This window comes from Maylandia zebra, linkage group LG13, assembly GCF_041146795.1.
Source record: "Maylandia zebra isolate NMK-2024a linkage group LG13, Mzebra_GT3a, whole genome shotgun sequence".
Classification (NCBI taxonomy): domain Eukaryota; kingdom Metazoa; phylum Chordata; class Actinopteri; order Cichliformes; family Cichlidae; genus Maylandia; species Maylandia zebra.
In genome coordinates, this window is record NC_135179.1 from 11949837 (window position 1) to 11961217 (window position 11381).

Here is an 11381-nt window from a genome sequence, read left to right on the forward strand (position 1 = left end):
ACACACTTTTAAAATGAGGTGGCATTAAAATGAAGTAAGGTAAGTGAGCAAGGTAGGTTTGTTGACTTTACATCTTCCTAATTATCTATCAACTACGTAAATACGTAATAAATTGTTTGTAACACTTGAAAATGTTTATCAGCGGTGCATTAACAAACACACTAATATAAATGCTCGCATTTGCTTACAACTACTACGCAATATAAATAATTTATCACATCTTCATCTGGTCATCATACATAATACATGTCCACCTCTGGAAGTGGTGCAGCTGGCTTTATGCCTGTGTCTTAAGCATTATCCAGCACCACTGGAAAACCCAACCACATGTTTTTACTTCCTGTCAAGGTGGTGCACCTGCTCATATCAGCTCCACCCCCTTAGCCTCCCTCCCTCCCTGCCTCCTACCCCCCCCCCCCCCCACGACACCTCTCGCTCCAGGTTTGACTACAGTACCCAGAGCGCACTGCGCCGCTCTCCACTCTCCCTCGCTCTCCGCTGCGCCAGTCCGCCTCACTGACTCGCAGAACCAGTTGGTTTGGCCCAGCTTCTTGTTTCCTGCCTTCTCACTGTGTGTGTGCTGCTGCTGCTGCTGTTGTTGTTGCCTGGTGTCAACCTACGCCGACGGGAGAAGAAGACATATCCCTCCCTCTCCTCTGTCAGAGGGCCGCTTCCAATTTGCCTTCACTTTCCTCCTCGCCGGCACCATTGGCTTCCGTGCCGTGCCAGTCAACTCGCCTCCTTCCCCAGCCCGAGTTGAGCAGCAACAGCTCGGAAACATCTGGCCGCCGCAGAGTGCTAGACTCCCCGTCCCTGCGCCTGCTCGCCTCGGCAGCCTGTTATGGAAATTAGTCCAAAGTCAATCTAGTTTTGTCTCCGAAGGAAAAAAGAGGGGATTTTGACGGAGGAAGCGGGGAAGACGGTGGACCTTCTTGTCTGTAAGTGCTGCTTCTAATACCGGAGTCCGATTAAAGGAGGCTCAGGAGAGAGAGAGAGAGGGTGGGTTACGGAGGGGAAAAAGTAGCTAAACCTTCCTTAGCATGACTGTGTTGTCTCCACGCACTAATAGTTGCTATGTTAGCCGTCCCTCCGCGGTGTTTTAGGGGCTGTTGTCATAGCACCTGGGCCTCCCGAACAACTGTAAATAGCTCAATATTGCAGCCCGTCTGCCTTACTTTTGTTAGCCGCGATCGGGCTATAGCTAGCTGCGTGGGTCAGTGTGTCTCCGTGTGTGTCTCTCCCTGTTTTTCTGTGTTTGTTGTGTCTTCTGGTAAGAAATTAATTACAATACTCCTTTTCTCGCTCGGAGACTTGTCTCTGAACAGCCTGTAAGCGGTAGCAGGAGTTGGACTTTTATGCTAATTTTTTCTCCGGACCGTCGTGGGCAGGCAGCTTGAAAATTGAGTCTTAAATTAAAACAAACTCCAGCAGACTTTCTCCTAAATTTGATAGCACTTTAGAGGTGATAAAAACGCGTCAAAGTGAGGTGAAATTGATTTTTTTTTAAGCGACTTCCAAACCGTGTAATTAAAAGAACTCCGGTGGTGAAGTTAATTAGAAGTTTAAGTTGATTAATGTGATGTTTCCCGCACTTTATTTCTGTTTTATTGACACAGTGAAATTTTCATTACAGGAGATTACACGGCAAATATTTCTAATTAACTTACAAAATGTTGAAATGGGTGATTATGAAACAAAGAAAAAATAATATAAATGTAATTTATTTCCACATTTGTGTGCAGCTGTGATCACATTTTATTGTGGAAACTCAGTGGGCGGTGTTGCTATTATTTTATTTAAAAAAAAAAACACACAACTTTATTTACAGCCAAAATAAAATAGAAAATAAAAGTTGCAGAGTTGTAAACGTTACAGAAAGTTTGCCCAAAACGAAAGCGAAATACAGCCGTTATAATAAGTGTAATAAGTTTCTCCCCGGCTATTAAACACACTGCACACCTTTTGTTTTGCCCTCACTGGACTCTTTCGGCTCATTTTTGTCACCCAGTGAGTCGTTCGAAGGGTCCGGGCAGTGGTGGTGGTGGTGTGTAGGGGGTGGTGGTTGCTGGATACATGGATATATGGATGGATGGATGGATGAGCGGATGAATGAGTGAATACAAGACGAGGTAGCGGCGCTGAACCGTAAAAGAGTGGAAAACAATATCAGCTGCGTGCGTCTGTCAGTTGCAAATGTGCCGTGTTGGCTTTTGTTTATGGTAACTGGAAGGAGAAAAAGACAGAAGGAGAAGGACAGAGAAGTGCATTTCAAATGATTTTAGACGCCAGGTAAAAGAAAAGTTGTTTGTGTGTGTGTATGTGTGTTTTTTTAGTGCGTAAACTTTGCATTTCCTTAATAGTTTTGGTGGCAGTTGCAGCTTAGTGATTTTGATGTGTAAACTCCAAACACCAAATCCCAGAATATTTTAGCCGACTTGTGTTTTATTTCCCAGAGAGAGAAAAAAAGGAGGGGGAGAAGAGAGACAAAGTTGTGCGGTGTTGGTAGAATGAAAGAGGAGTCTGGTGGCAGGAGTGTAGAGGAGGCAGCATATGGCTGTAGAAAGAGCACAGCTGGAGGTAGCATCTCCATCTGAGGATGATGTCAGAGCAGCTGACAGGCTGCCATCCACCCCACCTCCTCCTCCTCCATCCCTCCACTGCCTCCACCCCTCCCCAGTCCTTTATTGTGAGTCTCAGCGGCAGCCTGGGAGAGTCAGTGCTGTGCGTGTGTGTGTGCAGTGTGCGCACGCTGTGTGTGTGTGTGTTTGTGGCTGCTGATCAGCGCCAGTTAGGAGGAGGAGGAGGAAGAGGAGGAGGAGGGAGGTGGTATCTCGTTCCCCCTCCAACATCTCCTCCACTTTGCATCTGTCCCTCGCAGTTTGAACAGCGTGTTTTTTTTTTTTTTGCTTGCCTGCCTGCCTGCCTGCCTCCCTCTTCTTCTTCTCTCCTCTTCTACCCACTCATTGATTCAGAGAGAGCGAGCGAGCAAGAGAAAGAGCAAGAAAGAAAGAGAGAGAGGGAGAGGGCGATACACAGCCATTCCCAGCCAGAGAGCCCGGCTATTCTGCTACAGTGGAGTTAATCAAGTTGATGCATACTGCTGCAGGTATCGTTTTGTGTGTGTATGTGTGTGCGTGCGTGTGTTTACAGTAGGAGAGTCCGGGATGGTGGAGTTTTGTTTTGTTGTGGGGGATCTCCGGTGTGTCAAACCAGTGTGAGAACTGCGTGAAACTGCTGGCGAGTGCTTCAGAAGTAAACGGCAAAGGTAGCCGGTGCTGCCTGTCTGAGGGGTAATTGCAGCCCGGGAGCAGTCTGCTTGTTTTTAGCTTGCAGTCGAGAGGGGTGCATTTAAAACTTAAGCTGCTGCTTCCTGTTTGAGCTGTCAGACGTTTTGTCGGGACACTTGTTAATTGAAAGGGAAGTGTAGTTTTTTGCAGTTTAATCGTGATCATAAATCATAAAAGTAAGTCTCCTTTGAAATGTAGTATTTAGACATTTTAAGAGAAGACAATAAACACACATTTTAGCTAATAAATAGGCTTAAAAAACCCTAGAATAAACTGAGCAGTTATTTAATCTGTATTATCTACTTTACTTTTTTCCTGTTAATTCTAGCTCGCTGTAAAAATTACTTGAAAGCATGTGCAGTGCGCTCTACCCATTTTCCCCCTCCTGTCGGCTGGAGTAGAGGAGACTAATTTAGAAGTTGCAGATTTGAGCTGCCTGAATTGGCTAGACAGCTGTAATCGCACTCCCTCCTAGTCTTAATCTCTTTATCTGGCTAGCAGCTGCCATATGGCCCCCGTCAGCTGGATCAGATGTGGGTAAGCCTCCCTCCTCGGCCGTCCCAGCCTCTCCCTCACCCTCTCCCTCCCTGCCTGCCCCTCTGTGTGTGTCTCTCTCAGACCCCTGCCTGAGCTGGCTGGCCGGGGCCGGGTGGGCTGGGTGACTGGGCTGCTGCCCTCCTGAGTCTCCGCCGGCGGCTCCCTCCCCACCGTCGCCACCGTCGTCTTTATTTTTAGCCATCTTTAAGGATTAGGATTGATGCTGTGACGAGCAGGGCACTTACAGTGATTGTATTGTAAATCTTCTCTTCTGGGTGGTGGTGGGTGGAGGGGGTTGAGGAAGAGGGCAGTTTCTACTATGGGGCGGATGTGCGGGGTTTTTCTTGTAAGATTCAGATGGAAAGGAGTGCATGAGTGACGGCTGGTTTATATGTGTGTGCGAGTGTGTGTGTGTGTGGAAGGAGGAGGTGGTAGAGGGGTTTGGCTGGACAGTGGGGTGGGGGGGAGGTGGGAGGTGGTACACCCTTGTCCCTGTAAGTCCCCCTCATTAAAAGCAGTCTGAACAAGCCGGAGGGCGAGCACACACACACATGCACATCACACGGACGCACACACAGTCTAACACACTGACATTCTTGGTTTAGCTTCATTCAAATGAGGTGATTTAACTGCTTTGGTTAACACAGTGCAGAGCGGGACCAATGTATTTTCTCAGGCACGACAAATCGACTTGGCTAACAGGTGGGACCTTTTACACATTTCTTTTTTCTTATTGTCTTCTGGAATCAAAGGTTTTTTGCACAATTAGTTGGTAATTAATTTTATTAATTCGATAATTTCCAGCAAATCTTCTCTAAGAACACCTGCAGAGCATTGATGCAAATTTCCTCCCTTTTTTTCCCTCCATGTCTAATCTCACACCTAAAGCCGAAGCTCGCAGGTTAAACAAGGGACAAGCTGTTTTGTTTTTGACAGTGCTGTTTCAATTGGCCAGTTTTGCTGCTCGACTTAGCCTGTGGAGGTGGTTGGTAGGTAGGCTGGTACTAAGTGTGTGTGTGTTGTGTTTTATATGTGAGGACAGCGTGTGCAGCTGAAAGCCGGTTACCTAAAAGGGCTGTGCCAGGCCAGGCCAAAGTGGGTTAATAAAAATAACCAGCGTAGGAGCAGCGACAATCCAGGAGTGCAGGCAGAGGAGTTGGAGAGATACAGAGAGTGAGAGCGGAGAGACCGAGTAGAAGAATCGGTCGCTGGTGGTTTACCTGAGATTGAGTCTTTGTCTTGGTACAAAACTGAGTTAGTGGTTTTTCTTAAATGAAACCATAAATTGTATTTTCTTTCTATTTTTCTTGTCTACTTTTTATTTATTTTAAATTAAGCAAGTAATTGGAGCAGAAAATGAACATTTGGTTTGATGTATGAAGGAATGTGTGCACGACTTTACGAGAATTGTTTCTGTCGATGTTGGGATGAGGAGTAAAAATCCGGGTTGTGCGTAGGTCATGGCTTATTTTAGTTAACTTTTTATGTGTTTTAAAATTATTATTTCATGTGTTACTCTTCCTGTTTGTGCCTTTCGTGTTTTCTTGTCTTTTTCTTGTTTTGTTGTCACCGTCGTTATATCAGATATGTTTTTTTACTGATTCTCTCTGTCCTTGTGTCTCTTAATTTTTAATCTTTTTGTGTTTTTTACCAGATTTAATACAAATTTTGTTCACAGAAATTGTGGCGTTAAAAGAAACGTCTTAGTGGTGATAAAAACTAAATCATGGTCTCTCTGTTTAGCTTACGTTTTTAACTTGTTTTCCACCTTTTTAGATTCCATAGTTTTCTATTGCTCCTCATTTCATGTAATCTTGGTTGCCTCTTGTTTACCTTTTAATTCTTTATAATTTGCATATTTATGCTCATGGAAAGGTTGTTTTTTTTAATTACACCCCCTAAATGAAATCATTAAAATAACAAAAAATAAAAACTGTAGGTTTAAAATGAAAGACATCTTTGATACTTTACGAGATGTAATTAACTTTGACGCTGTGTCTGTGTGTGTGGCTTCAGGTTATGAGGACGGCAGGATGGAGTTCCCAGACCACAGCAGACATTTACTCCAGTGTCTGAGCGAACAGCGGCATCAGGGCTTCCTGTGTGACTCCACGGTGCTGGTGGGCGATGCCCAGTTCCGTGCCCATCGTGCTGTGTTGGCCTCCTGCAGCATGTACTTTCACCTTTTCTACAAGGACCAGCTGGACAAGAGAGACGTGGTGCACCTCAACAGTGACATTGTCACAGCTCCGGCCTTTTCCCTGCTCCTGGAGTTCATGTATGAGGGCAAACTGCAGTTCCAGGACCTTCCCGTGGAGGATGTGCTGGCAGCAGCCAGCTACTTGCACATGTATGACATTGTCAAGGTGTGTAAGAAACGTTTGAAGCAGAAGGCCACAGCGGAGGCAGACAGCACGCGCAGAGAGGATGACGGTGGGTCCAGCTGCTCTGATAAAGCCGATAGTCTATCAGACAGTTCCACAGGCCGGCCTGCTACTGCCGACCTGCTGCACAGCGATGAAGAGGAGGAGGGAAAGGCAGAGGGAGGGCCGCTGTGGCTGAGGCTGCCGTCTGCAGACAGACCAGGGACACCAGCTATGGCTACAACCAGTCCAGGGCAGGGTGAGACGGAGACGCAAGCAGGGGAAGGCCTGGGAGAGGGAGGAAAGCTCCTTTCTCCGGCCGGCAGCCCCACCAGCTCCACTGGATCTCTCTCCCAGAGGTCCCACCGCTCCGTGAGCTCTCGTGGGGGCCACAGGGGTAGGAGGGTGTCAAATGATGCAGCTGACTGCGTCCTGGACCTGTCAGTCAAGCCAATTGCAGGTAGCAACCACACTAACCACCACCAATCCTTTTTCAGCGGAGCAGCTACACCAGACAGCCTCCAAAGCCCATTGGCTGTTAGGGTAAAGGTAGAAAGGGGCGTGGCTTCAGATGAGGAAGAGGAACTGGGAGGTGGGGACTATGACATGGAGCATAGCGGCCTCACCAAGGCCACGGTTCCTAACACCAATGGGGGCCTGGCCCACCACGGGGTCGGAGGGCCCTTGTCGGCCCAGCGGAGGCTCGGCCTGGAAGCACACCTGTCTGCTCTGCGAGAAGCCTCCCTGGCCTCAGAGCTGGAGCGGGAGGAGAAGCCTCCAGCCACAGCAGACGATGAGGACATCCTGGGGGGCGAAAACGAGCGCGCTCAGGCTGAGGCGGCCAGCATGGATAGCTCGCTGCTGCCTTACGTCTCCAACATGCTGTCGGCTCAACACACACAGATCTTCATGTGCCCGCTGTGTAACAAGGTTTTCCCCTCACCCCACATCCTCCAGCTTCACCTCAGCTCCCACTTCAGGGAGCAGGAGGGCATCCGCGCCAAGCCCGCCGGAGACGTCAACGTGCCCACCTGCAACATCTGCAGCAAGACCTTCTCCTGCATGTACACGCTGAAGCGCCACGAGCGGACACACTCCGGTGAAAAACCCTACACCTGCACCACCTGCGGCAAGAGCTTCCAGTACTCACACAACCTCAGCCGCCACGCAGTGGTGCACACGCGTGAGAAGCCTCATGCTTGCAAGTGGTGCGAGCGGCGCTTCACGCAATCCGGGGACCTCTACCGACACATCCGCAAGTTCCATTGCGAACTGGTCAACTCGCTGTCAGTGAAGAGCGAACCTCTGGCGCTCCCAAATGTCAGGGATTGGGCGATCGAGGACAGCTCCCAGGAACTGTGGAAGTAGAAACAGACTTCTAGGTTTGGTAAAGGGAAAAAGACGGAGAGTGAAAGAAAGGCAGAGAGGCGTGGGGAGGTTAGAGGGAGGCGGCAGAGTTTGATATTCGGGGTTTAAGTGAGTCACGTTCTTGTTTGTTGCAACATCTCATTCAATAGCACTTTAATAGCACATGAAAATGTTACTACTGAGTTGTTTTTCTTTTCTTTTTGTTCCTATTTGGGGTAATTTTTGTTTTATTCTATTTTATTCTGAATCCTCATTTTTATTTCGCGCAAGTTCTCTCCTGTTGGTGGTTTTAATTGCGTCTCTGGACACGGGTCCCAGTGAGAAAGTCTCGCCTTTTTGAAGAGATTTCACTCTGTTTGTGTTTCATCCCAGACACAACACTCCGATGCTGGCCAGCGTATCGGTCCCAGTTCCACAGACAGCAAAACACCACTGCAGGAGTTCAGGTCGAACACACTGAAGTGAAAAAGCATTACAATACACTAAACGGGTACTGTGATCACCACAAGTCGACGCCACCAAACACACAGTTTGAATTAGCGTGCGCACACGCGAGTGTGTGTGTGTGTGGTACTGCACTACTCTGGCAAAAATTTCACCTAACGTGCGTGAGTGTGTATGAGTGTGTTTTGTGTGTATTGATTTTATTTTCTACTGGCACGGAGGTGTCGTTGGCGAAGCGCTCCCCGCTTCTCTTGTTAAGCTCTTTGGTGTTGTGTGTTCAGGGGAAAGCTGACTGACTGACAGATAAACTGATGGCACTCATGCAATGCACAGCCTCCTTTTTTCACTTCCAGTCAATTTGAAGTATTTTCTAAAAATGAAAAGACCTTTACAAATAATTATTAATTATTATTGTTATCGATAGAATTTTTTTCTTAAATCTAGCTGGCAGTCTTTAAAACATCTCTTGTTGAAAAGTTATTTAATTTAAGGTTGTTGTATATTGTTCTGATATAGTTTAAAAACTTTAATTCTTTGCATTTTTTTAAATTAATGATTATTATTATTATTATTTTGTTACTTTTTTTGTAATGGGACCTGCTGTTGTTGCATGATGTCCAAACCTGTATATTTTAAAATAAAAAATGTGAATTTGCTGTATTACTGTACACATTGTAATTGATCAAATATTTGACAACGGGCTTTCCTTTTTTTTTCTTTTCTTTTCTTTGTGAATACTATCCAGGGTGCGGTCTGTTGAAAAACTGAATATTATTCTCACGACTATGGAAAAAAAAATGCATGAAATTTTGATTTTGTCTTAAACCTTTAAGTTGTGGTTTTTGCATCGGGGAGGGGGAATGTTTGAACCGTACACTTTTGACAGTGAAAAGTCGGATATTTTGTACTCGCTGGGATCCTAGAAGAACGTTACCGAATGTGTTTCCGTCGGATGTTGAAGCGATATGATGAAGCATTTTAAGCCTGTGTCTATATGCACTGATCTTTCTGCTGCACGCGTGTGTGTGTGTTAATGCGTGCGTGCGCGTGTGTGTTTACGAGCGTGTGACTCGGTTAGCACCAGTCAATTTAACCTACTGAAGATCTACGTCCACCCAGCACTTCCTCCTCTTGCTCCTCCTCAGGCGTTAAATGTCTCTACTGCTATAACTTTTGTGTCCGTCCTCACCAGTTCTAAACGCGGTCGAGCCATTTCTTAATTATTTCTGCAGATTTGGGCTCTCGTTTCAGGTCTGTTGAGTGCAGTTTTTTTAAAACATTTTTTATTAAATTGTGGCTTGGCTGAAGTGTGAAGGATACGGAGGGAGGGAGTAAGGAAGGAGCGAGGCTGAACCTGAGCTGTCCTGCTGAAAGTTGAAGGGTCAGATATCTCTGCCACACTGTTGCTTCACGCTGAGCCGAGCTGTGCTGAGCTGAGCAGGGCCGTTAAACTCACTCAGCTCAGTGCAGTGTGCATTTCACATTAGGTGCAGCGGATGTCACGTCTGTGTGTGCGTGCGTGTCTGTTTGTGTGTTTCCTTTTAAAGCATAATCCTTACTTTGAGATGGATGGGAGAGAATTGGCATGCCTGAATGCACCTTTTTAAGCTTAAAGACATGAAATCAGATTTTTTGCTGAAAAGATGCCTTTATTTAAAAAAAATAAAAATAAAATTACATTTCTGATGCTGTGATGTATTTGATACTGTAAAGCATTGAGAAATGGCTGTTGAAAATTTTGTGTAAATTCTTGGAATTTATTGAATTTATCTATTTTGATCATGTGATTAGAAAACTCTTGTATGTAAATGTTGCGTTTGGGTCAGGGCTACATCAGTTTCTTCTTCTTTTTTTCTTGTTTTTATTGAAATTTCAAAATAATTGGTCGAGCGTTTATACAATCCAAAAACATTTTTCAGAAAGATACTGACACTCCACATTACCCCCCCCTTCTCTCACTCACTCAAATATGTATGTGTGTGTGTGTGTTAGTGTGTGTGTCCCCGCAGATGTGCATGTGGTGGGTGGGGTATATGTACATGCCGCCCCGTCATCTGGTGGCACCTACAGGCTCTGCCAATGCAACAGTGTGGGTGACATTGCGACAGTTTGCACCACATCGTCTCATTTTTGTCCCGAAATGTTATTTCTTCACTGGCAGCGTCTCTGCATATGGGCTCCCTCCATCCTGCTGTTGTTTTCATCATTACTGCTGGGGGTTTTTTCTCATTTTTTTCCCTCCCCGTTCTGTTCCTCTGGTTTTACTTGACCGCCTTAAACTGCTGTAGTCCGGGCTGTTATTTTATTTTTAAAAGTGTGAGTGTGTGGGGTGGAGTGGCGGGAGTGATGTTAACCACTCAAGACGCTGTGAAGTAAACCACCCCGACTGGACATCTCCATCTTTTTGCTGTGCTTACTTGAAAACAAAAGGGGATAGATTGGGGGGGGGGGGTTTGTTGGTTTTTTTTTAAGTAAGGTATAAAAAAAAATAAAATTAAAAAAAAATAATCAAATGTCATGGACAGTTTATGGTAAAGAACATGAAGGGTTGGAGGGTGGGGAGAGGGCATGAAATGACTGAGTCTGTTTTGAAAAAGGACAATCACTGTCTGGGGGGGGGGGGGGGGACAAGCAGATTTCAATTGAGATCTATTTACTCCCTGTTGAGATTACAATTTTTTTCCTTTGCTTTTCTTTTATGTTCCTTTTTTCAGATTTAGTCATTTTAGCTTTGACAATCATAGTTGGGTTGATTTTTTTTCTCTCAAGGGGAGTAAATTCTAATTGTGTTTAGTTTTGTAATTTTTTGGTGTGCTGTTGTTGACATTTTTAAATTGTGTGCAAACTGCAATAAATTATAAGAATCTTGAAATTCAACCCATGTGTGTGTGAAGCTTTTTTCTTTTTTGTGTTTAACTTTACTCATAAAAGTCACAGTTTCCTCGCTGCCATTAAAATAACGAAGATTAACGACATTTAACTCTGTGTGTGCGCGCTCACGAGTTACAGGTTGCATGAGGGCCAGTTGGGAGGTCTTGGCATCCTGCTCTGCAATGACTTGTCATGTGGGTGGAAGCTGTGCACGTGTGTGTGTGTGTGTCTGAGAAGCTCTACAGCGAGCCGTGCCTGGACACAGCGTGGTGGCCTGCACACTCGCTGTGTGTGTACTCACACAGCTCCTGATATATATCTGCAGCACTGGCTGAAGTGTAGGCTGCATTTGAGAAGAAAATGTGCAGCAGCTTGTTGAGATCCAATCCCCTGCACCACACGCACACAGCCTCTTCCTAAAGGTTCTCAGGCACAAGTTTCCAGTAAAGAAATCAGCTTTAGCTAATGTCTTGCTGCTCAGTAAACCGGCTCTTACAGATGCATTAAAAGC

General features: G+C 45.7%; 1 protein-coding gene across 5 annotated transcripts; it reads left to right on the forward strand.

The window, feature by feature from the left end:
- Positions 1-471: 471 nt before the first annotated feature.
- On the forward strand, positions 472-10876 carry zbtb18 (zinc finger and BTB domain containing 18). Of its 5 annotated transcripts, none has more exons than XM_004551428.5 (2): positions 472-938; positions 5841-10876. In XM_004551428.5, the coding sequence occupies exon 2, from the start codon at positions 5858-5860 to the stop codon at positions 7553-7555; it is 1698 nt and encodes a 565-aa protein (XP_004551485.1). In that variant the 5' UTR covers positions 472-938; positions 5841-5857; the 3' UTR covers positions 7556-10876. The 5 variants fall into 5 exon arrangements, with proteins under 5 accessions (XP_004551485.1, XP_004551483.1, XP_004551482.2 ...); XM_004551426.5 differs by lacking the exon at positions 472-938 and adding an exon at positions 1039-3106; XM_004551425.6 differs by lacking the exon at positions 472-938 and adding an exon at positions 4274-4526.
- Positions 10877-11381: the final 505 nt, after the last annotated feature.